Source organism: Scyliorhinus canicula, chromosome 27 (assembly GCF_902713615.1).
Source record: "Scyliorhinus canicula chromosome 27, sScyCan1.1, whole genome shotgun sequence".
Taxonomy (NCBI): Eukaryota; Metazoa; Chordata; class Chondrichthyes; order Carcharhiniformes; family Scyliorhinidae; genus Scyliorhinus; species Scyliorhinus canicula.
The window spans coordinates 19,575,627-19,598,496 of record NC_052172.1 but is presented as its reverse complement, the minus strand read 5'-3'; the positions used below and the strand labels follow the sequence as shown (position 1 = coordinate 19,598,496).

Genomic DNA, 22,870 nt, shown 5'->3' with positions numbered 1-22,870 from the left:
AAAATAATAATTGGGTACTCTAAATTTATTTTTAAAAAGGTAAATTTAAGATCAATTATTTTCACAAAGAATGATCGCAGATGGAATAGAATCTGAGACAAGTTCCATTTATAGAGTATCTAACATAATAAACTGAGGGGGAACAATGAAACTAACACAAGTTATGTAGCAAATCATGACATTTCTAGCTGTATAATTAGTCTTCAAAGCATGGTATACCAGGGCCACAGCTAACCTAAGGCTGAAGTGTTCTCGACAACAAAGAGCGAGAGTCCAGAGGGCTATGTTGCCTGCCCAGTTTCTGGGACATCTACTCAGGGCTGGAGAGCAACTTGTAGAGGGACATTGGAATTAGGAGCATAATAAGGTAACTCAGCCCCTCGAACCTGCTCTGCCATTTCAATCAGATCATGGCTGATCTCTTCATGGTCTCAAATCCACCTCCCCATCTGTTGCCTATATCCCATTAACCCACTTTTTAAACTCCGGAATCTGTCTATCTTCTTCTTGAAACCATATAATGATTTAGATTCTACTGCACTTTGGGCCAGCAAGTTCCACAAATTCACCATACTCGACGAGAAGTAGTTCCTCCTTGTCTCAGTTCCAAGTGGGAGAGGCGCCGGGGATTTGGCGGGAGCGGGAATCACGCCGCGCTGGTCGGGGGGCATTGGCAGTGGCCCTCCTGGCGATTCTCTGGCCCGCGATGGGCCAAGTGGCTGCCCGTTTCTTGCCAGTCCAGCCAGCGTAAATTGGAGTAGGTCTTTACCGGCGGGACCTGGCAGAGCGGGTGGCCTTCAGGGTTCTTGGGGGGGGCGCGGGGGGATCTGGCCCTGGGCGGTGCCCCCACGGTGGCCTGGCCCGCAATCAGGGCCCACCAATCCGCCTGTGCCGTGGGGGCCACTCTATTCTTCCGCAACGGCGGCTGTAGCGGTCCGCCATTGTCGGTGCAGAAACAAAGCCCTCTGCTCATGCGCAGGGATGACACCAGCACGCTCTCGCGCATGTGCCGGCCGGCGGAGGCCCTGCGGCACCGGTTGGCGTGGCGCCAAGCCCCTTCCCCGCTGGCTGGTGGGGTGCAAATCACTCCGGGGCGGGCCTAGCTCCTGAAGGTGCGGAGGATTCCGCATCTTTGGTGCGGCCCGATCCCGGAGTGGTTCACGCCACTCCTCGGCCCTGGGACCCCCCCGCCCCGCTGGGTAGGGGTGAATCCCGCCCCTGAACTTTGCTGGAACCTGTGTTCTAGTCAGTCGCACAACTAGGGAAGTAGGATTTTTAATTAAATAGTGGGAGGATGAGGTAAATCAAAGAGTAGAGAAATGATGAGAGGTTTTAATATGGGAAAGGGGGGAGGGCAGCAAGGTCGCACAGTGGTTAGCCCTGCTGTCTCATGGCACCGAGGTCCCAGGTTCAATCCCAGCTCTGGGTTACTGTCCGTGTGGAATTCACACATTCTCCCCGTGTTTGCGTGGGTTTCACCACCACAACACAAAGATGTGCAGAGTAGGTGGTTTGGCCACACTAAATTGACCCTTAATTGGAAAAAAATAATTGGGTACTCTAAATTTATAAAATAATATGGGAAAGCATAAAAAGACAGTTTTTATTAGGAAGGGGCAGGGAGTACAAGTTTAAGAGTAAATCAGGAGATAAGGCTGGATGCATGCAGTATTCGAAACAAAACAGATGAGCTGAGAGCACAAATAGAAACAAATAAGTGTGATCTGAAAGCCATTACAGAGACGTGACTGCAGAATGACACAGATTGAAATTAGAACATTGAAGGGATTATGACATTTAGGAAGGACAGGGAGCTAGGAAAAGGTGGACGGGTGGCTTTGTAAATGAATGATGGTATTAGGACAGGATATAAAGGAAGAAATAATGGGGGCCTGTCAGAAAGGTAATCTGCAAGTAGACTGGGAAATTGAATGGACAACGGTAGCCTGGATAAGGAATTCCTAGAATGTTTTGAGGATAATTTATTCGCCCAGCATGTTCTGGCATGTAGAGCAGGCTATACTAGACCTGGAATTATGCAACAAGATAAGATTAATTGATGACCTCCCGCTGAAGGGGCCCTGAGGAAGCAGCGCTGAAAACATGATTGAATTTCACATTCAATTTGAGGAACAAGAATAGTATTTTACATTTAAAAAAATGTAAATTTAGAGTTCCCAATTCATTTTTTCCAATTATGAGGCAATTTAGCGCGGCCAATCCACCTACCCTGCACATAGAACATAGAACATAGAACAGTACAGCATAGAACAGGCCCTTCGGCCCTCAATGTTGTGCCGAGCCATGATCACCCTACTCAAACCCACGTATCCACCCTATACCCTCTTTTTGGGTTGTGGGGGTGAAACCCACGCAGACACGGGGGAGAATGTGCAAACTCCACACCGACAGTGACCCAGAGCCGGGATCGAACCTGGGACCTCGGCACCCTGAGGCAGCAACGATTTAAAATTTAAACAAGGGCAATGAAAGTACAGAGAACTGGAAAATTAGGCAAAGGGATACATCAACAGAGGTGCAGTGTTGGACATTTAAGGGATATTTCAGAATGGATTCATAGAATTTACAGTGCAGGAGGCCATTCGGCCCATCGAGTCTGCATCGGCTCTTGGAAAGAGCACCCTACCCAGCCACCCTACTTCACCCTATCCTCATAACCCAGTTACCCCACCCAATACATTCCAATGAGAAATAAACATTCCAATGGGAGGACCCACCATCTGTGGTTAACTAAAAATAAGATAGTATCAAATTTAAAGAAAAAATATATAATTATGCAATGATGGGTGGCAGATGAGGAGATTGGACAGAATATAAAAACCAGCAAAGTGAGCAAAAGATTGAAAAGAAGGAAAAAATAGAAGACTGTTTTAATAATAATCTTTATTGTCAAAAGTAGGCTGAGATTAACACTGCAATGAAGTCACTGTGAAAAGTCCCTAGTCGCCACACTCCGGTGCCTGTTCAGGTACAGTGAGGGAAAATTCAGAATGTCCAATTCACCCAACAGGCACATCTTTGGACTGTGGGAGAAAACCGGAAGAAACCCACGCAGACCCGGGGAGAGCGAACAGAAAGTAACCCAAGTCGCAAATTGAACCTGGGACCCTGGAGCTGTGAATCAACAGTGCTAACCATTGTGCTAATGTGCCACCCGTCCTTAAAGCTGTATGATTAATTATATCCTAATTATACCATTCAGCATATAGTCCAGTTTGGCTCAATAGCACATTTGCATATTCCTTTGCACTGCAGAGCAAAGTATGACATGGCATCACACAAGATATTAGGTCCATCCGATGACCAAATTTCAAAAGGAAGTGAGGCAGAGCAGCAGGAGGCTTACGGAGGGAATACCAGTGCTTGGGATGAGGGAACCAAAGGAGGAACAACTGGGAATGAGAAACAGCCAGGATCAGAGGAGTGCCAGAATTTTAGAGCCTTGTGGGACTGGAGGCAAATGCAGCGATGCGGTGGGTGGTGAGGCTATGCAGGGGTTTGAAAACAAAAGGATGAGAATTTAAAAATCAAGATGTTGCTCGACCAGGAACCAATGGACACAGAGGTGGCAAGTAGACAAGGGCAGCAGAAGACTTCAAGTTTACAAAGGGTAAGTAATATGGGAGGCCAGCCAGGAATATATTGGGAAAATCAAGTTGAGAAGTAACAAAGACATGAACAATTCCCATTTTGATTTGCCAGTGGTCACAATACTGAGACTCTCGAAGGCTTATCCCAAAACAATGTGACAGGAAAAGAGCTTGCAATGTCTCAGAATTTAAATGCAGCACCTGGGTCCCTGCCAAGGTGCAGCCAGACATTTCCCAAAGTACAGGGAGAAAACATATATAGAATTTGATTAACGATGCAGGCTGATTTTCCTACAGTAAAACCCCATGAAATGCATTAGTGAAAGCCGAGACAGTAATGAGATCTAGTCCATTAAAAAAATAATTTGCAGGATGCAAGAATCACAGCATCAATCGAACAACCCCAGTTGTCTTTGAGATTGGGGAACAGCGGTCTTGAACTGTCGCTCCAGGATTCAGATTGCATTCCAATGCATCTGCTGCCTTTTGACCTCCTAGACATTTGATACCTCAAATCCCATAACAGCAGAGCTAATGTGTGTCACAGGCCGCCCTTCGAACAATTATGCAGTTTGCCAAACAGAAGCATGTCATACCTGCCACCCTCGTTCATTATTGGTCTTTTAAAAATATATATTGATTGGGGGATGTGGGTGTGGGTGGCTGAGTGGCTTGCTAGGCCATTCAGAGGACATTTAACAATAGCAGTGGGTGAACCCAGGTAGGTTTTTAATGACAATTGTTTCATGATCATTAGGATACATACTAAACGTACAAACCTTTGGAAGAGGCTAGGAGGAATTTCTTCAACCAGAGGGTGGTGAATTTGTGGAACTCTTTGCTGCAGAAGGCTTTGGAGGCCAAACCACTGAGTGTCTTTAAGACAGCGATAGATAGGTTCTTGATTAATAAGGGGATCAGGGGTTATGGGGAGAAGGCAGGAGAATGGGGCTGAGAAAAATATCAGCCATGATTGAATGGCGGAGCATGGGCCAAGTGGCCTAATGCTGCTCCTATGTCTTATTACATTTTTAATTCGAGACTTTTGTTTAATTCAAAATTCAGCAGCTGTCGTAGTGGGATTCGAACCCAGGTCCCCATAGCATTACCCTGGATTACCAGCCCACTGAAAATACACCACTGTCACCCCTATTCACCAACACTTCACAAATTTGATGATAAAAGACATTCCCTACTTGGCAGCCCACTGGAATGGGATTGCATAATGTCAGGATTGCCATTAATAATGGGGTTCCGAGCACGGTGGCGCAGTGGTTAGCCCTGCTGCCTCACGGCATCGAGGTCCCAGGTTCGATCCCGGCCCTGGGTCACTGACTGTGTGGAGTTTGCACATTCTCTCCGTATCTGCGTGGGTTTCACCCCCACAACCCAAAAATATGCAGAGTAGGTGGATTGGACTCGCTAAATTGCCCCTTAATTGGGGGGAAAAAATGAATTGGTTACTCCAAATATATATATATATTTTAAAAAGATTTTGCATATCCAATTCATTTTTTCCAATTAAGGGGCAATTTAGTGTGGCCAATCCATCTACCCTGCACACCTTATGGGTCGTGGGGGCAAAACCCATGCAAACACGGGGAGAATGTGCAAACTCCACACGGACAGTGACCCAGAGCCGGGATCGAACCTGGGACCTCAGCGCCGTGAGGCAGCAGTGCTAACCCACTGTGCCACCTTGCTGCCCATTCCAAATTTAAAATAAATAAATGTGGTTCCAGGATTGTTCTGGTAATAACTCTGCCTGCCCTCTCCCCAATTAAGCAGAGGTTTCAGAACAAATTGATGACCACTCACCCGTACTAATCTCTCATTCCTCTAATCAGCAATCATAGATCTTGCAGCCAACACTATGCAATGGAATTTAAATATTCATGTGATGATAGTGTAAATGGCACACAGAACCAGAGTAACCATTAAGAGACCAGGTATAAGAAATGTTCCCGTCAGACTTTAGCCCAAGTGGAATACTTCAGGCTGAAGAGGCAAGTCTAACCATTAAGTTACATCAATAGATGTTGTGACGTAAATCCACTCTAGCCTGACTTCAGGATTCAATTTTATCAAAACCCCACTTACCCCAAGTGTACCTTTTGAACTCTGCTCAAGCAGAAGAATGCAAGTGAATTTAGTTTTCCATTTTAGACATCCAACAGTCAACTCTGCTAAGTGTGAGTATGCGAGGAGGGAAGGAGGTATCGAGACTAAGTGTGTGCATGCGAGAGAGGAGGTACCGAGATGTGCTCTAACTTGGAACCCACGGTTTCCCCTATTTCTTACACCAGTTGTCTCAGGATCTCAGATTGCCAAATATTTACACCAGGAGCGGTGTTTGTCCTGATAGAGCTGGGCTGACGCCGAATCCACATCTTCAGCATTTACCCCGTAACCATTTTATAATTTTGAAATTCTTAAAACTCCCATCTGGTAAAATAAACAAGCAGACGCTGAAGAAGACACTTGTAACTAATTTTTAATGCAGTACCATTTCTTGCTACAAGGAATGATAGCAATACACAGCCTGTATGTAGTACACAACAGACTAAACTAGCAGGATACAGTATAGGTACATGGAACATCGGGCGATATAGTTTCTGTATAAAACTGTCAAGTACAAACATCTAGAATTGGTGTACGTTGTTGTTCCTTCAAATTCAGTTCCAATGCAGAGCAACATTCCAGGTTGTTCTCTAGCCACTAGTTAGAGAATGGGTCATGTTAAATATAAATTTATATATATTTTAAAACAATGTGAAATGAACCAAATAAAGCATGAACTATTAACATGTGAATCAAAAACTATATATACACATTTTACCCTTGCTGCACTCCAGCCACCCACCCCCACAAGCTGCCTCCCTCCACTCGGAGGGACAGGCTACTCCGCAACCACAAATTAGAGCTTCACACTAAAAGCAAATTCCAAGTGGCAGGGTTCTCTAAAGGCAGGATGCAAACTGTGTGCTCTCGCACAAAAATCCAAAGTAACTAAACCACTGCTTTAATGAAACACAAACCAAACTAAAAGAGGTAAAAAAATTAAAATGTCCCTGAATCAGTAGGAATTCAAAGAGGAACTGAACCAATCTGGAACGGTTTCCTGGAAAACATTTAAAATATTTTAGCCCCCTCCGTCCCCTTGTGGAAAGGTCAACAGGTTCAGCCATTTTGTACAAAAGCTTTAAACGTTTGTGCTAGTGAAACAGTGGTTCGATTTGGATTTAAATGCAGTTAGTTTGGGAGTTTAAATACTTTTGGTTTTCAGCAGTTTTCTCAGTGAATGGAAGCACTTTTTTCTTTACAACGGACCCATTTCAATAGAACCACACTTCATAAGACTGGCCAATTAGTTGGGTCGCTAAAACAACAAATTTCAATTAAGTTATTTAATGTCCTATAACAGGAGCGCCCAATCAAATTTGGGCCTGAAAAGTCGGTCATCTTCTCTGTGCACAAATTTTATTTGAAACTCCACATTAGTCATGCAATTGTCTCGATGCCCTGATTGTTCCAGTCGAGGAAACTTTCAATCAACACTGTTAGAACGTGAAGGGGCCTCAAAATATTGTGGCGGATTCCATCAGCCTGTTAAAAAATACTAGACAAAATTACAATGCTCAAGTCTTTCTATTCAAATTATTCTTAGAGATATACTTAAACCCGGTGTCTCTATTTTAATGGGATCATAAGGTTTGAAGTTTTCGTGTGAAATAAAAACTGAAGTACTTCTACCGCAAACCCAGCATCAGACAGAATTCTTTTTTCCAAAATGAGGCCAACATTTCGTAGAAAATCTTAGCAAATTATAAAAACACTTTTACAACACGGTGGTTACTCTGCACTGTTGACAGGGGACTGGTCCCGAGAGCCAGACCAGGAGCGGGCCGATTTGGCAGGAGAATTTGATCGTGATCTCGATTGGGATGGCTTCCTGCGACGTTTGACCTCAGGCGAGCGGCTCAGTGAGCGCGACTCATTCCTCTGCCGTTTGGTATCACGGGCCGGTGAGCGGCTGCGGGAGCGAGACCTGCTGCGGCTTGGCGAGCGGCTGGCAGATCGTGACACACTTCTGGAGCCCTTGTAGCTGCGGGATCTTGAAGAGCTTCTAGATCGAGATCGGGTCCAAGACCTGGAAAGACAAAGGAAGCAGTCAAAAAAATACAAATCATTCTAGAGTTCTCCCCTTAGATAGTAGTTATTAAGCTAGCTTCGAGTTAACGCATGCCACAGCGATAGGAAAATGTCAGGCTTGGCAGCACTTTTATAACAAGGAGACTCTAGACACGACAGGGTGGGAACATGACATGGTACAACCCCATCTCCCCATCTAGCTGTCCCCAATCGCCACATGCCCAGTCACACTCTTGCCGTGAGGATGCTGGGGCAAAATGAACACCGCATTGCAGACTACTACCTCCAACTGCACAGAGCGATCAATACTAGCTGGTTATATTGCTTTGATAAGAGTGAAGGTGTCTCACAATGGTGGGTAATACCAGCCAAACCACACCTGGCAGGATGGTAGTGTTTATAAGCCCAAAAACATTTCTGACAACGTGCAAGACAGAAAAACAGTTCTGTAATCCTAATATTAGTCAGACAACTTCAATTCCCAATGAATCAGTCCCTAATCTTACAAAGCAACCGCCCCACAGTGTGGTTACAGGTCAGATCACTGGATCTTCCAAGAGTAAATCTATATTTGAAATAGAGGGAGACACAGGACTCCAGGGCTGTGGAATTAGTTAGCACCACGTACACACAATGTTCAAAATGACTTATGAGTCTTTGTTTTTGGAGTTGGTTCTAATAGCCCCATGGTGGGGTATGTTCCTCAGCAATGGAGAGCCCAGTGTTAATAAACAGCTGAACAATGCTGTCTCGTAACTGGCTGGTAAAATACAAAATCAGCTTGAGTGTAGGAGGTGCAGCTCAGTCTGCAGCCTGTCTATTCCACACAAGGAAGTTCAAAAATAAGCAGCAATTCATGCACTAGTAAACGGGAATTTACAGTCCCACCCCCCCACACTCCAAATGTCTTTCTAATTGGAATAAAACCACAAAACATCCATTTTAGAAACATAAATCCAGCCAAGCAGAGTCCAAATTCGCATTTCACCAGTTTGCACAGCCCTGGTGCTGGTTACCTGTGACGCCGTGGTTCCTCAATCAGCTGCACCCTCCGGCCACCGATCTCCTTCCCGTCCAGTTTATCAATTGCATTTTTCAAATCACTGTACGAAGCAAACTCCACAATGCTGCAGCAAAACATAAACCACAGAACCACACAGTAAGATGGGGCAGCGATAATTCAGCAGACATTGGGGGTGGGGGGGGACGTATTGACACAAGGGCGGGGTGGGAGAAACATTCTCTATATGCACTAATTGCATCAAAAGCATTAATACATTTATTAGCATTTCAGCCCGTGTTTAAGTTTAATATTATGGGATACTCTGATGAGCCATAATTTCCTCCAGTTAAGCATTGGGAAAACCAAAACCATCATCGCCAGCCCGCACCAATAACATTGTGCTCATTTCCAGCTCCATTCTCCGTCCTGGTCACTGGCTCAGGCTTACGCCCGTCTTATTTGACTGGACTGAACTTCCAACTCTACACTTTCTCCACCGCAAGGGCAGTCTATTCCTAGCATCACCATTCAGTCACCTGCGGCTGCAATCGTGTACGTCAGTCACTTCCTAACTCTGTCTTCCTAGTAGGGAATAAACTGAAGAATTCCCTCAACACCTGCCAGCTTCCTCTAACCATTTATTATAAAGTTCACCGTTAAATGTGCTCAGCAGGGTTTCCAACAATGGTGATGCCCATCAAGATGCTCATTCTGACTCATCAGGATCCCGTGTGTAGGGCCTCCACTCTCACGCCAATTGCTTTCCTCTCTTACCCTTCATTATTGTGGACTCTGTGAGCATCGGTGAACGTCACTTCACCAGCCTGTCGCATGATGTCCTTCAGATCCTACAAACAGGAAAATCCTTTAAAACTCAGTTCAGATAGGAAGTTAAAAAGCACTGCACAGTAATATCAGTTACAAGTCTCGGAATTGGGATGTCATGCTATGGGGTTTAGTTTCACTAAGTGAATTACAGCAAGTGATCGATACCAGAGTAGTGGCGTTACCCAGTCTAAACAAGCGACACCTGCCTGGTGACAAAACCAGATTTAAAACTTGCCCATTAACCAATCTTCATAGTGCAAGGAAGAATATGCCCCCTCCAAAAAAAAAAATCAGGCGCATGGGAGCACATTATGGACTGCGAGAGACGATTAAATACAGCTATTTTTCCATGCTGCGTCTGCTTTACAAAGCTCCAGTGATAGACATCAAATTCCAAAGTGACCTTCATCACATCAGCTGCCTCGGACCAGACTTCTTTCAATTCACACTCAACCAAGTGAGGGAAACACCTTGGTTGCTGACAGCTCTAATCACTTCCAAAAATCATCAACACAGTGAGGAGTGGAAAAGAGGTCAAGAATTCCCTCTCGGGGCAACACGGTGGTGCAGTGGATAGCACTGGGACTACGGTGCCGAGGACCCGGGTTCGATCCCGGCTCTGGGTCACTGTCCGTGTGGAGTTTGCACATTCTCCCCATGTCTGCGTGGGTCTCACCCCCACAACCCAAAGATGTGCAGGGCAGGTGGATTGGCGATGCTAAATTGCCCCTTAATTGGATACTCTAAATTTATATTAAAAAAAAAGAATTCCCTCTCTGACTTGTTGATCGAGTGCATTTGCCGTGCACTGCTCGTTCTTTACTGCATCTTGACCACTAGCAGTACCGTCTCTCATTAAGGCTCGAGCATTGTGTCACGGGTAGGAGGGGAGATCACTATTTAGCGCCCTCACTCCATTTATTCATGCGACTCGCTTCAAATTGTTTCAAATATTAATGCCATCTTATGCCTCAAGCCACTCAACCAGTGAGGCAGGGGATGATCGCCCAGGGGGGATTGTTGATCACTGGAGGCATAAAATCTCTGAATATTATGTACAATATCATGACATCCCTATTCCACAATATTAAAAATATCAATTAAATTTTAAATTAGCGCTGGGTTACCCAAACGATTACAATTTTAGGCAACCCTCCATGCCCTAACATGATGCATCTAAGCAAAGGGTACACCCACTCAATACAATACCCTCTCGATACAGCTTCTTGGGACATGGCCCTCCCTCAGTGGCACCGAATGTGCCTGCCACCCTGGGTTAAGTGTCACCAATAATCATGGGTTGTGTGAAGGCCCGGCCACCTCACAAGTCAATCTCCTGCCAAGCCTCCAAGCGAGATCGACACGTTTTTTTTCTTACACCAGGACGGGGGATGCGACAGGTGTCGACGCCATCGGTGACCCTAGGATCAGTACAACCCAGAACCCGCGTCCAGCTGCCTGAATAATCGTGGGAGCCGACTGGCAAATTAGTCAACACGGGACCTTTTCCAGAAACAGGACGCGACAACACGAGAAAAGGGAACTCCTGGTCAAAATGCGAATGACCTCACGACAAGCTGCTAAACAAAGGTTTTCAAATTTAGTCAAATGGTCATTCATTTCCAAACAATATTAAGCCATCAGATTTACATACAGTCTATATTCATCACAGTTAAACTGGAGTTTCTATTAATATTTTAAATCAGAAATATAATGGTTATTACATCCGTACAGAATACCATTAGATTTCATCACACCAATGCTAATTAAATCAGATATTCCTCCTTGGATCATATTTTCACAAAAATAACCCCAAAACACAAATATCATGCAACATTCTGTGTGGGTATTATCTACGTGTCCTTTTCTGAAAATGGACTGCCTACCTGGCAGTTAACATTGGGGCTAAGGGCGAGAAGGTTGGGCAGGTCTCTGTGGATAGCACTGATCCACTGACAGACAAGTGGCAAAATTTTTAGAAAGTATTCAAGCAGTTAAACTATTGTGAAGTTTGTGGACAGGTTGGGGAGGGGAGGACGGACAGGGGAATGAAAAAAGTTATTAAGGGTAAACCGCCCTCGTGTGAAACTTGCTCTGCAACCATAGTTACCCAGACAACTTCAGGATTTCCTCACATCAAACTCCAAATGTCAAACCGTAGAATACCATTCTCACTGACAGAATGGAGGAGGTCAGAACGTTGTGAATCATTAGAAAGAATGATGATTATATATGCAGGAATGCATTGGAGATCAAGGCTGAGCTGCTCAATGAAACAAAAGTACAGGTGGTGCCGTACAATGGTGCTTTAACACATCAGTCACAAGATAGATTGGACAAATCATTTCCCAACATCAGTATCCAGTTGCAGGAGTTGGGCTGAGATCAGTACTCCATTTTGGAGAAATGTTTTACAGTCAGGCATCGCATAAGCCACTCGATCAAGGACAATGTAGACAGCGAGCTTGGGAGGAAATTTCTCACCTTCCACTGGTGTACGTCACAACACCTGCCTAAAAATCCAGGAAAAATGTCCAGGCAAACTGGTTCGGAGAACATAAAGCCAGAGAAATACAGAGTCCATTGAAGAACTTTTAAAATATTATTGCTCGGGAATCAAGTGTCAAGAGACATGGGTAAAAACTTTAAGAGTGGTCACTGCTGACATTATTCCAGAGTGGTCTCAAAAGGACCTACTCCAATTTCTATAGAATATTTACACACACATACGGATAGACAGCGTCCACATGCAGGTTAATGTAGGCTAGGGTTATATTTATGAAGTTATGACCCATGTAATTTTAAGCACACATACCCAGAAGAAATATATTCTTTAGTTTGCTAAATACATGTCGACTTATTACATTAGAATATCAGAACCCACCTGCCAGCTAACACGGGAAGAGAGATTCTTCACAATCAGTCGATAGTCAGTACGAACAGGAGGTCCATATCTGAAATTGCAGTAAAGGAAACCATTAATTAAAAGCAAAAATTGGCAATATAATAGCAAACACAGGTTGCAGGTTCAATTCTGGTCTGTGTAGAATCAACCAGCTGCACTGAGGAGATGGTAAGGATCCTGAAGTCTGCTTCAAGGTGAGAAGTCAACCAGGGCTCTTGCTCACGTTTTAATTCATTCAAGAGATATCTGTATTGCTGCCAAGGCCATGTTTTCTGGCTGAATCCCAATTGCTTACAGTGGTGACAGAGAGCGACATCTTAAACTGCTACAGCCAGTAGTGAAGGTACCGCCAGAGAGTGGTGTTCGAGAGGAAGCGCCAAGATTTTTGACCCAGCAATTGAAGAAACAACAAATGTAGTTTCAAGTCAGGATGGCTTGTGGCTTGGCAGATAGTTCAGAAGGGAAGCACAAGAAGAAGTGAGGGGTAAAGACAGAGTATGAGAAGAGACTGGCAGCTAATAGTGTAGTGAGAGGAGACAGCTGATTGGAAACAAAGAAGGAAACACCGCATGGAGCCAGAGGGGATGGTTGAGATATTCGCATCTGTCTTTACCATGGATGCTGTCCAAATCATAATGAAAGTATTTTCAGAATGAAAAAACTGTTGTTTTTCAGACTGGGGGAAGGTAGGGAGTGGGATTACTCAGTATCAAGGCCACTGCTAGGGGGGTTGTTGGGTTACGGGTATAGGGTGGATACGTGGGTTTGAGTAGGGTGATCATTGCTCGGCACAACATCGAGGGCCGAAGGGCCTGTTCTGTGCTGTACTGTTCTATGTTCTAAATCATTAAAGTTGACAGGGCAGGTTGAGAAAGTGGTTAGAAAAAGCATACGGGATCCCCGTGTCTGCATGGGTCTCACCCCCACAATCCAAAGATGTGCAGGTTAGAGGGATTGAGCGAGTGTGTTCTGGTGCTGGGAGGAGGGCGGAAACAGACAGACAATGCAAAACCATTTCCACTTGCCACCCAAGCAGCAATGTGCTGCAGGTCTGTGGAGATGAGCAGCAGATGTCTTAGATCAACGACCTTCAACTAGAACTGAAAGATGTTACAAGACAAACAAGGTGCAAGTCAAGGCAGGGGAAGGATTGATAGAACAAGACAAAAAGGAAAAACAGAAGAGGTGTGTGAAAGAGTTTATTCACTAGATAACAAGGGATGATGATGCTGGGGGTAGGGCAATGGGTGGTGCAAATGGTTACAGTGAATGCCAGAGGGCGAGAGAAGCAAAGAAGGTGGTTCCCGGTGGGAGGGGTGGGCATTTCCTTGCTGTTTGTACAGTTCCTGGACCCCAGTCACATGTTTAAGCATTCCCTGCAAATTTAGAGACCGCACTAACACCCGCAATTTCCAGGCAGACACGCTGAATAACTCCAGCATTTCCTGTGCCCCCCACCCTCCCCAATCCATCCCATTTACCTGAGTCCACTGCTTCGCTCACTTCTGGGGCGGTAATAGTTAAATCTTCCACCAAACCTGCCCCCTCCTCTCCGAGGTGGTGCCTTTGCAAGCTCCACTGTGATCCTAGAGTTTTAAAAAGCAATTCATTGAAACCAGAAAAGCTACATATATGTACTAGTTGCAAGCAACACAACCTTAAAATTGTACAGCACGTGTTTATCCAAGCATAGTCCTGAAATGTAAAGCAGACATTTTACTAAATAAACATTCTTTGCAGAATAAACATTCGTTACAACTGATACAAGGAAACCTGTCAGTTAGATATATCCTCAATCATTTTGCACGATTACTAATAAAAGCAGCCTCAATAGTTCAGAGGCTGAAGTCGGCACTGACCACAGACAAGAAGGTGCCCAAGTCCACACTGATGAGGCAGCCTTTTCCAACCAAAGACACTAGACCCTCGGAGACAAGAGTTCAGAATTGGGCTCAGCTACAAGGCCGAATGATGCAGAAATGGAACCCAAAGGTAAGATGCTATAGAGCAGGAGGGCAAAAAAAAAGTGAAGAGGTAGCGGTGAAGGTTTTGGCAACTTGAGAATGTCACAATGCAGTGCAGAGGAGGCTCTTTGGCCCATCGAGTCTGCACCGACGCAGGCAGTGCATTCCAGACCGTCACCACCCTCTGGGTAAAAATGCTTTTCCTCAAATCCCCCCTAAATTTCCTGCCCCTCGCTGCTCTCCCATCCACCCGGTCCATGGCCCTCAAAATCTTGTCACCTCAATCTTCTCTGCTCCAGCGAAAACAACCCAAGCCTATCCAACCTCTCTTTGTAACTTAAATGTTCCATCCCAGGCAACATTCTGGTGAATCTCCTCTGCACCTGCTCCAGTGCAATCACATCCTTCCTATAATGTGGCAACCAGAACTACATGTAGTACTCCAATTGTGGCCTCACCAAAGTTCTATACAACTCTAACATGACCTCCCTGCTTTTGTAATCTATGCCCCGATTGATTAAAGGCAAGTATGCCTTTTTCACCACCCTATTAACCTGCCCTGCTGCCTTTAGAAAACTATGGATAAACATGCCAAGGACCCTTTGTTCCTCGGAACTTCCCAGTGTCAGGCACTGAATACTTCCTCGTCACATTACTTCTTCCAAAGTGTGACTTGCTAATTTCTCCATTTAAAATCTACACTTAATATAGAATGTTTACCCACGTATCAGTCCCAAGATCAATTAAGAATGGAAAACAATCTATTGAGAAATGAGTGTTTCTCCTGATAAATTCGACAAGTGCGCCAGTCAACTTCCTTTAGAGGGTTTGCCACCTTCAATGCATGTTAACATTTTGGGACCAGGAAGTCTACTGTTACTATTGAAGCACAAAATCTGGCCTACACACACGAATCATGAAACTGACCACAGATCTGAAGGGTTCAGGACGCTGATGGAATTTGCACCAAGATTTGATATTTTACTTTGCACTGACTGCATTCCACCCACATTCCGATATCCTCACACCCACACAGCACAGGCAATAGGGGTATAAACACAGGCTAACCTCTCCTCAATTTAACCAAATCGCTGTCTCAGCTGCAACTAGCAGACTGGGAATCAAACAAATGCTCAAAATGTGCATTAACCTTCAACTTGGTGTATTCGAGCAATATGTTTGAAGGATGGTTAAAATGTCAGTTGTTACAACTAATGGTATCTTGAAGTGGCATTTAGATATTCCAGCTCTTGGAAGATTTAATTGGGAACATCCTTGGAAAGCCGCTGGATAAATTCCCTATTCGACACTGTTCACTGTAAATACAAGGAATTGTGATTATTTGCTGACTAATTGAAAACCCACCTCTCCCGGAACAACTCCTTCCCGTTCAGCTCATAAACGGCATCATCTGCATCTCGGGCGTCATCAAATTCCTAAACAAGGATTGCAAAAATCAATTCAGTTCATTCAACAACAAAAATTGGTAAACAGCGTCAGAAAATTAATGGCTTTCGTACCAGATTCCCACCCCAGAGTTACAAATTCAAATTCTACCAAGACAAGAAAAAAGCAGAATCGGTTCAATTGGTGTAAAAAAAAAAACAGCGGGTTCAGCGACATCCTCCTGGAGGGAATACACTGCCCGATCGCACAAGGTTGCCTTTTAGTATCTCAATTGTCCCAACATGGCAATGGGATGAACAATAACTGTAAAGGAATAAAGGGCGGGAAAGTGGAGCTGAGTCCACAAAAGATCAGCCGTGATCTCATTGAATGGCGGAGCAGGCTCGAGGGGCCAGATGGCCGACTCCTAGTTCTTATGTACCAGGAATATTCAAATCCCGAGAACAAGTCAGAAAAACAGTTTAGACATTGCATGAGAAAAACTTAGCATTTTACTGCCGAAAACACAATGTACCCTTTGTCATAATTCCTCTAGCGGATCACTAATCAAATCAGAACCAACCACCCCCTTTTTCTAGGTTAGCTGAAATGATAACCCCGTCACCTGTAGCACACAGGGAAAGGGAGTTAGAGGACAGAGGAGCATACAGCTGCAAACAGGTTAGTGGTGTAACAGAGGGAAATCTCTTTAGGATAGCAACTGGATTATTCGCATCACAAATTCGTCAAGGCTCAAACCTCATTCAAGCTTAACAAAAATTAACCAAATGGAAGGGGGGGGGGGGGGGAGGAGAAAGAGGGGTGATGATGGAGATAAATCTATTATAGCGGACACTCAATTAAGCCAATAAGAAAGGAGAACTAGCCGTTGCTGCTGGGAGTGTTTGAATCTCAGAATAGCTGACAAAGTTTGTTTTTTGATTTTATTGCTGGATACGAGGCAAAGCCACATGTTGCACACACCACAATACAAAGGGTCTCAACTTCTACGAGACAGATTTTTAAAATTCAGCCCAATAGCTGTCAGATTGACGACTCTGTATATTTAGGCTGTGAGTTTGCAGCAGAAGAATGGTCAGGCCGTAAAATGGAATTTGTCAAAAATGTTCTACAACTTGTCTCGTCAATTCAACATACTGGATACAATACAACAGCTTTAGTGGAATTCAAATTGTGCCACGTCAAGCAAACACCCCGACCTTGCGGCAGGTTCCTGCTGCAGTTGCTCAGGAGCTAGATCTCTGAGCACCTTCAAGGCAAAACACCTACCCCTGTGAGCAAGTTAATGGTTCTGTCACAGGTGCCAGGCAATGGCCATGTCGCTCTCTCTATACAGAGAGAGAGAAAGAGAGAGGAGTTAACCACCTCCCCATAAAATTCAATGCCATCAACTTCACTGAACTCCCTGACCCAATAACATCCATTAATCACAACAATCTAACTGGGCCAACCACAGAAATGCTGTGGCTACTGAAGCCTTTCTAAAGCAGCAATAATAATAGGCGTCACATTATTTGAGAAGAAAAACAGAATAAAACCAGGATAAGAAAACAAGTCACTTACATCACGTTACTTAAATAAAGTTTATAAAGCAATGAATTCTACCAAACTCACCTGGGAAATAAGCTACATATATTTGTGAGACTAAAATCCACTTCAGAATAAGTAATTTAAGCTGGAAAAGAGTTTACATCAGCCATTTCCTCAAATAATGAGTTCATAATCTCAGCCAAGTTGTCCCCCTGTAACACTATTGAAATCAGATTTAATAGTAAAACCACATGAAACTGGAGGGTGCAACCAGGCAGGAGGTGTCACAGCTGTACTGAGGGAACATTCAAATCCTGCTGCAAGTAACAGTCCCAAAAAGCCCATCTCTTGTTTTTTGTTTAAAATGCAAGAATAATTTTATGTTTCAAAACATCTACGAGAGCAGCACAGTTTCCTGAACACTGAAAATACCCCCCGACAAATGTCAAAGTACTCACCACAAACCCAAAACCTCTCTTCAGGTCAATTTCACGAATCCGTCCATAACCTTTGAAGAACTTTTCCACATCGCGTTCTCTGACCTGAGGGCTCAGGCGACCAATGAACACACGGCAACCGTTCATTTTGAACTGCTGATTTTATAAAACCTGAAAGAAGATTACAATTATGTTGCGGTGTCAAGAGTGGAATTTCAGACAGACTGGATGCGTCTTACCAGCTACCACAGAAGCATATGACCACTGGTCTAATGAGACACTATGGCTCAATAGGCCACATGTAGATAACTTGTAATCAACTTAAGGTCAGGTTGGCAACTTGCCCAATTTCAAATTGTCTCCACTTAACAGTACGGTACAGGCAGAAAAAAACCATCTACTCCAGCTGGTGTTAAACAGAAATACATCCAAGCTTTGAATGTCTACACAGTGTCCTGCAAGATTCTTTTCAGCTAACCAGTCATTAACCCAGAGCAATTTCCACCAATTAACTTCAGGGCACCTCAGGACACAAGGCAGCGCATTCACATAGCAGCACCTTTAAAGAGGCGACACGGTTACAAGTGAACAATGAGACAAAGGATCTGTAAATTACGGAGTGTAAATGTGAATTAATGTCTGGGCATTAACAGCTGGTTCAGTTATTTGATTAACCCTGGGTACCGCACTTCCATGTTGTAGCTCAAAAACTAGGGACCAATCTCATACGTTTTAACCCATCAAGCAACTCTAAGCTCAACGCAAACAATCAGGTTGTTCAAAATTCACCACATGGCACATCAACCTTTGGACTAGATAACATCCTGCTGGCTGAGTAAAGGGTGAGCAAATATATCTTGCAACACCGTTGGCACTGAGTGCACTGGAAAACACAGCAGCCTCCATCCTGACTCAAGACCCTGAGAGCGAGAAAAGTGACATCCCCAGTTATTTATCCAGCCTTCCCTAAAAGCAGAAAAGGGCAACGGTGCATAATTCTGAATAAACCCAGAGCGTCCCGGTTCCAAAACCACTCACCATCCTCCCCAAACCGCTCAGCCCCTCCACCTCCCCCCTAAACCGCCCACCTCCCCCAAAACCGTCACGCCCACCTCCCCAAAACCGTCACGCCCACCTCCCCAAAACAGTCACTCCCACCTCCCCAAAACCATCACTCCCATCTCCCCAAAACCGTCACTCCCATCTCCCCTAAACCACCCACCTCCCCCAAAACCGTCACTCCCATCTCCCCAAAACCACTCACCCCCAGCCAAATCCAACCCCCCAACACCACTCACACCCCCATCTCCCCCAAACCCACTCATCCCCCCCAAATCATCCCCACATCTCCCCCAAACCCACTCCCCATCTACCCCAAACCCACTCACCCCCCCATCTCCCCCAAACCCACTCACCCCCCAAAACCCACTCACCCATCCATCTCCCCCAAACCCACTCACACCCCCATCTCCCCCAAACGCACTCATCCCCCAAAACCACTCACCCCCCCAACCCACTCATCCCCCCATCTCCCCCAAACCTACTCACCCCCACCATCTCCCCCAAACCCACTCATCCCCACCATCTCCCACAAACGCACTCACCCCCCCCATCTCCCCAAAACCACTCACCCCCCCAAACCACTCACCCCCGCCATCTCCCCCAAACCCACTCACCCCCGCCATCTCCCCCAAACCCACTCACCCCCGCCATCTCCCCCAAACCCACTCACCCCCGCCATCTCCCCCAAACCCACTCACCCCCCCCATCTCCCCCAAACCCACTCACCCCCGCCATCTCCCCCAAACCCACTCACCCGCGCCATCTCCCCAAACCCACTCACCCCCGCCATCTCCCCCAAACCCACTCACCCCCACCATCTCCCCCAAACCCACTCACCCCCGCCATCTCCCCCAAACCCACTCACCCCCGCCATCTCCCCCAAACCCACTCACCCCCGCCATCTCCCCCAAACCCACTCACCCCCGCCATCTCCCCCAAACCCACTCACCCCCGCCATCTCCCCCAAACCCACTCACCCCCGCCATCTCCCCCAAACCCACTCACCCCCGCCATCTCCCCCAAACCCACTCACCCCCCGCCATCTCCCCCAAACCCACTCACCCCCGCCATCTCCCCCAAACCCACTCACCCCCGCCATATCCCCATAACCCACTCCCCCCAAACTCCCCCAAACCCACTCACCCCCGCCCATCTCCCCCAAACCCACTCACCCCCCAAAACCCACTCACCCCTCCATCTCCCCCAAACCCACTCACACCCCCATCTCCCCCAAACGCACTCATCCCCCAAAACCACTCACCCCCCCAACCCACTCATCCCCCCATCTCCCCAAACCTACTCACCCCCACCATCTCCCCCAAACGCACTCATCCCCCCCCATCTCCCCAAACGCACTCATCCCCCCCATCCCCCAAAACCACTCACCCCCCCAAACCACTCACCCCCGCCATCTCCCCAAACCCACTCACCCCCCCCATCTCCCCCAAACCCACTCACCCCTCCATCTCCCCCAAAACCCACTCACACCCCCATCTCCCCCAAACGCACTCATCCCCCAAAACCACTCACCCCCCCAAACCACTCACCCCCGCCATCTCCCCAAACCCACTCACCCCCGCCATCTCCCCCAAACCCACTCACCCCCGCCATCTCCCCAAACCCACTCACCCCCGCCATCTCCCCCAAACCCACTCACCCCCGCCATCTCCCCCAAACCCACTCACCCCCGCCATCTCCCCCACACCCACTCACCCCCGCCATCTCCCCCAAACCCACTCACCCCCACCATCTCCCCCAAACCCACTCACCCCCGCCATCTCCCCCAAACCCACTCACCCCCGCCATCTCCCCCAAACCCACTCACCCCCGCCCATCTCCCCCACACCCACACCCCCCCATCTCCCCCAAGCCCCCTCGCCCCTGCCATCTCCCCCAAACCCCCTCACCCCCACCATCTCCCCCAAGCCCCCTCGCCCCTGCCATCTCCCCCAAACCCCCTCACCCCCACCATCTCCCCCAAACCCCCTCACCCCCACCATCTCCCCCAAACCCACTCCCCCCATCTCCCCCAAACCCACTCCCCCCATCTCCCTCCCCCCCCATCTCCCCCAAACCCCCTCCCCCCCATCTCCCCAAACCCCCTCCCCCCCATCTCCCCCAAACCCCCCCCCCCCCATCTCCCCCAAACCCCCTCCCCCCCAAACCCCCTCCCCCCCCATCTCCCCCAAACCCACTCCCCCCCCCCCCCAAAACCCACTCCCCCCACCCCCCAAAACCCACTCCCCCCCCCAAACCGTCACCTCCCCGATCCCGGGGCCTGCACCCGGCGCCAATTGGAGCAGCGGCCCCCGCCCAGCGCTCCGCTCACTGTGTGTGTGGCTGCCGTTCTCGGTGCCCGCTCTCTCGGTGTCGGTGCCCGTTCTCTCAATGTCGGTGCCGCTCTCTCGGTGTCGGTGTCGCTCTCCCGGTGTCGGTGCCGTTCTCTCGGTGTCGGTGCCGTTCTCTCGGTGTCGCTCTCCCGGTGTCGGTGTCGCTCTCCCGGTGTCGGTGCCGTTCTCTCGGTGTCGCTCTCTCCCCTCCCCCTCTCTCTCGGTCACGCCAGCGTCACGTTGCGGTGGAACGGGGCGATCCGAACTGGCCGCCAGGGGTTGTCTTGTGACGTCAAGGCAAGTCCGACCGCCCCGCCCCATGTCAGGTTCTGCCCGTCTCTGATTCGCCTCCACCGCTCCCGGCCTCCTGTCAATCACATCCCGCCCCGCCCGCTACCGGGCTCTGCCGATCTCTGATTCGCTTCCACTACTCCCGCCCTCCTGTCGGTCACGGCTTGGCGCACCGCCCTCTTCCTTTCACGTCAGTCACAGCCTTTCGCTCCCGTCAGCCCCAGACCCGCTCTCCTGTCACTCATTCCCAGCCCCGCCCTCCTGTCAGTCATTCCCAGTCCCGCCCACCTGTCAGTAACTCGCAGCCCCGCCCTCCTGTCAGTCACTCCGAGCCCCGGCCTCCTGTCACTCATTCCCAGCCCCGCCCACCTGTCAGTCACTCCCAGCCCCGCCCAACCTGTTCCCCCCCACTTCCCTCCTCTGATGAAGCTCCCAGTGGCAAAAAAAAGTTTTTCTTTCTTTGATTAAAATAAATTTAGAGTACCCAATTCATTTTTTCCAATTAAGAGACAATTTAGTGTGGCCAATGCACCTACCCTGTACATTTTTGGGCTGTGGGGGCAAAACCCACGCAGACACGGGGAGAATGTGTAAACTCCACACGGACAATGACCCAGAGCCGGGATCGAACCTGGGACCTCGGCGCCGTGAGACAGCTGTGCTAACCACTGCACCACCATGCTGCCTTGCAATAAAATAGTTTTGATTTTGGTTCCTATTTCCTATTCCTAGAGGTGGCAGAATTCCTGATCCCTCGGCTATGACGCAATCCGACATTTTATCAATAACCCCACGCTGGGAAGTGCCAGTGACCTTGTGGTGTCCCTGGGTCCCTGAAGGACAGGTCGATACGGTGGTTAAGACGGCAAAGGTTAAGGATAAGGATGAGGCAAAGGATAAATTTAGGAAGGGGGGGGGGGGGGGGGGAACGGTGGCTCTGTTTTTGTTGCTGCTGCCTCGCAGTGGCCTGAAACTCAGGTTAAATTCCGGACTTGGGTGACTGTCAATGTGGAGTCTGCACGTTCTCCCCGTGTGTGCGTGGGTTTCCTCCGGGTGCTCCGGTTTCCTCCCACAGACCAAAGGTGTGCAGGTTAGGTGGATTGGCCATGATAAATCACCCCTGAGTGTCCAAGGGCTAGGTGGGGTTACAGGGATAATGCGGTGGCTTGGGGCTAGAAGGTTGATGCAGACTCAATGTGCCAATTAGCCTCCTTCTGCACTGTAGATATTCTACAATGAGGCATACAATAGAAGGACAGGGAGGTTATGATGGAGCTGTATAAAACACTGGTTAGGCCACAGTGGAGTTCTGTGTGCAGCTTGGTTGCCACACTATAGGAAGGATATGAT

At 47.5% G+C, this 22,870-nt stretch overlaps 1 protein-coding gene across 1 annotated transcript; it reads right to left on the bottom strand.

The window, feature by feature from the left end:
* Nucleotides 1-6,087: 6,087 nt before the first annotated feature.
* LOC119957811 (serine/arginine-rich splicing factor 5-like) lies at nt 6,088-21,512 on the bottom strand. The gene is made up of 9 exons (XM_038785935.1): nt 21,360-21,512; nt 21,229-21,258; nt 17,859-18,008; nt 15,829-15,899; nt 13,981-14,085; nt 12,479-12,548; nt 9,541-9,614; nt 8,780-8,890; nt 6,088-7,761 (listed from the first exon to the last, which is right to left on the bottom strand). The coding sequence occupies exons 3-9, from the start codon at nt 17,982-17,984 to the stop codon at nt 7,464-7,466; spliced, it is 855 nt and encodes a 284-aa protein (XP_038641863.1). The 5' UTR covers nt 17,985-18,008; nt 21,229-21,258; nt 21,360-21,512; the 3' UTR covers nt 6,088-7,463.
* Nucleotides 21,513-22,870: the final 1,358 nt, after the last annotated feature.

Bases quoted from the DNA above. Each gene is read 5' to 3' on its own strand.
- LOC119957811 (XM_038785935.1), bottom strand. From the start codon at position 17,984: ATGAACGGTTGCCGTGTGTTCATTGGTCGCCTGAGCCCTCAGGTCAGA. The intron at 9,615-12,478 runs GTGGGTTCTGAT...TCCTGTTTGTAG, and splicing joins CTTCCCGTGTTAGCTGGCAG to GATCTGAAGGACATCATGCG. The intron at 7,762-8,779 runs GTAACCAGCACC...TTGTCTTTCCAG, and splicing joins GAGGAACCACGGCGTCACAG to GTCTTGGACCCGATCTCGAT.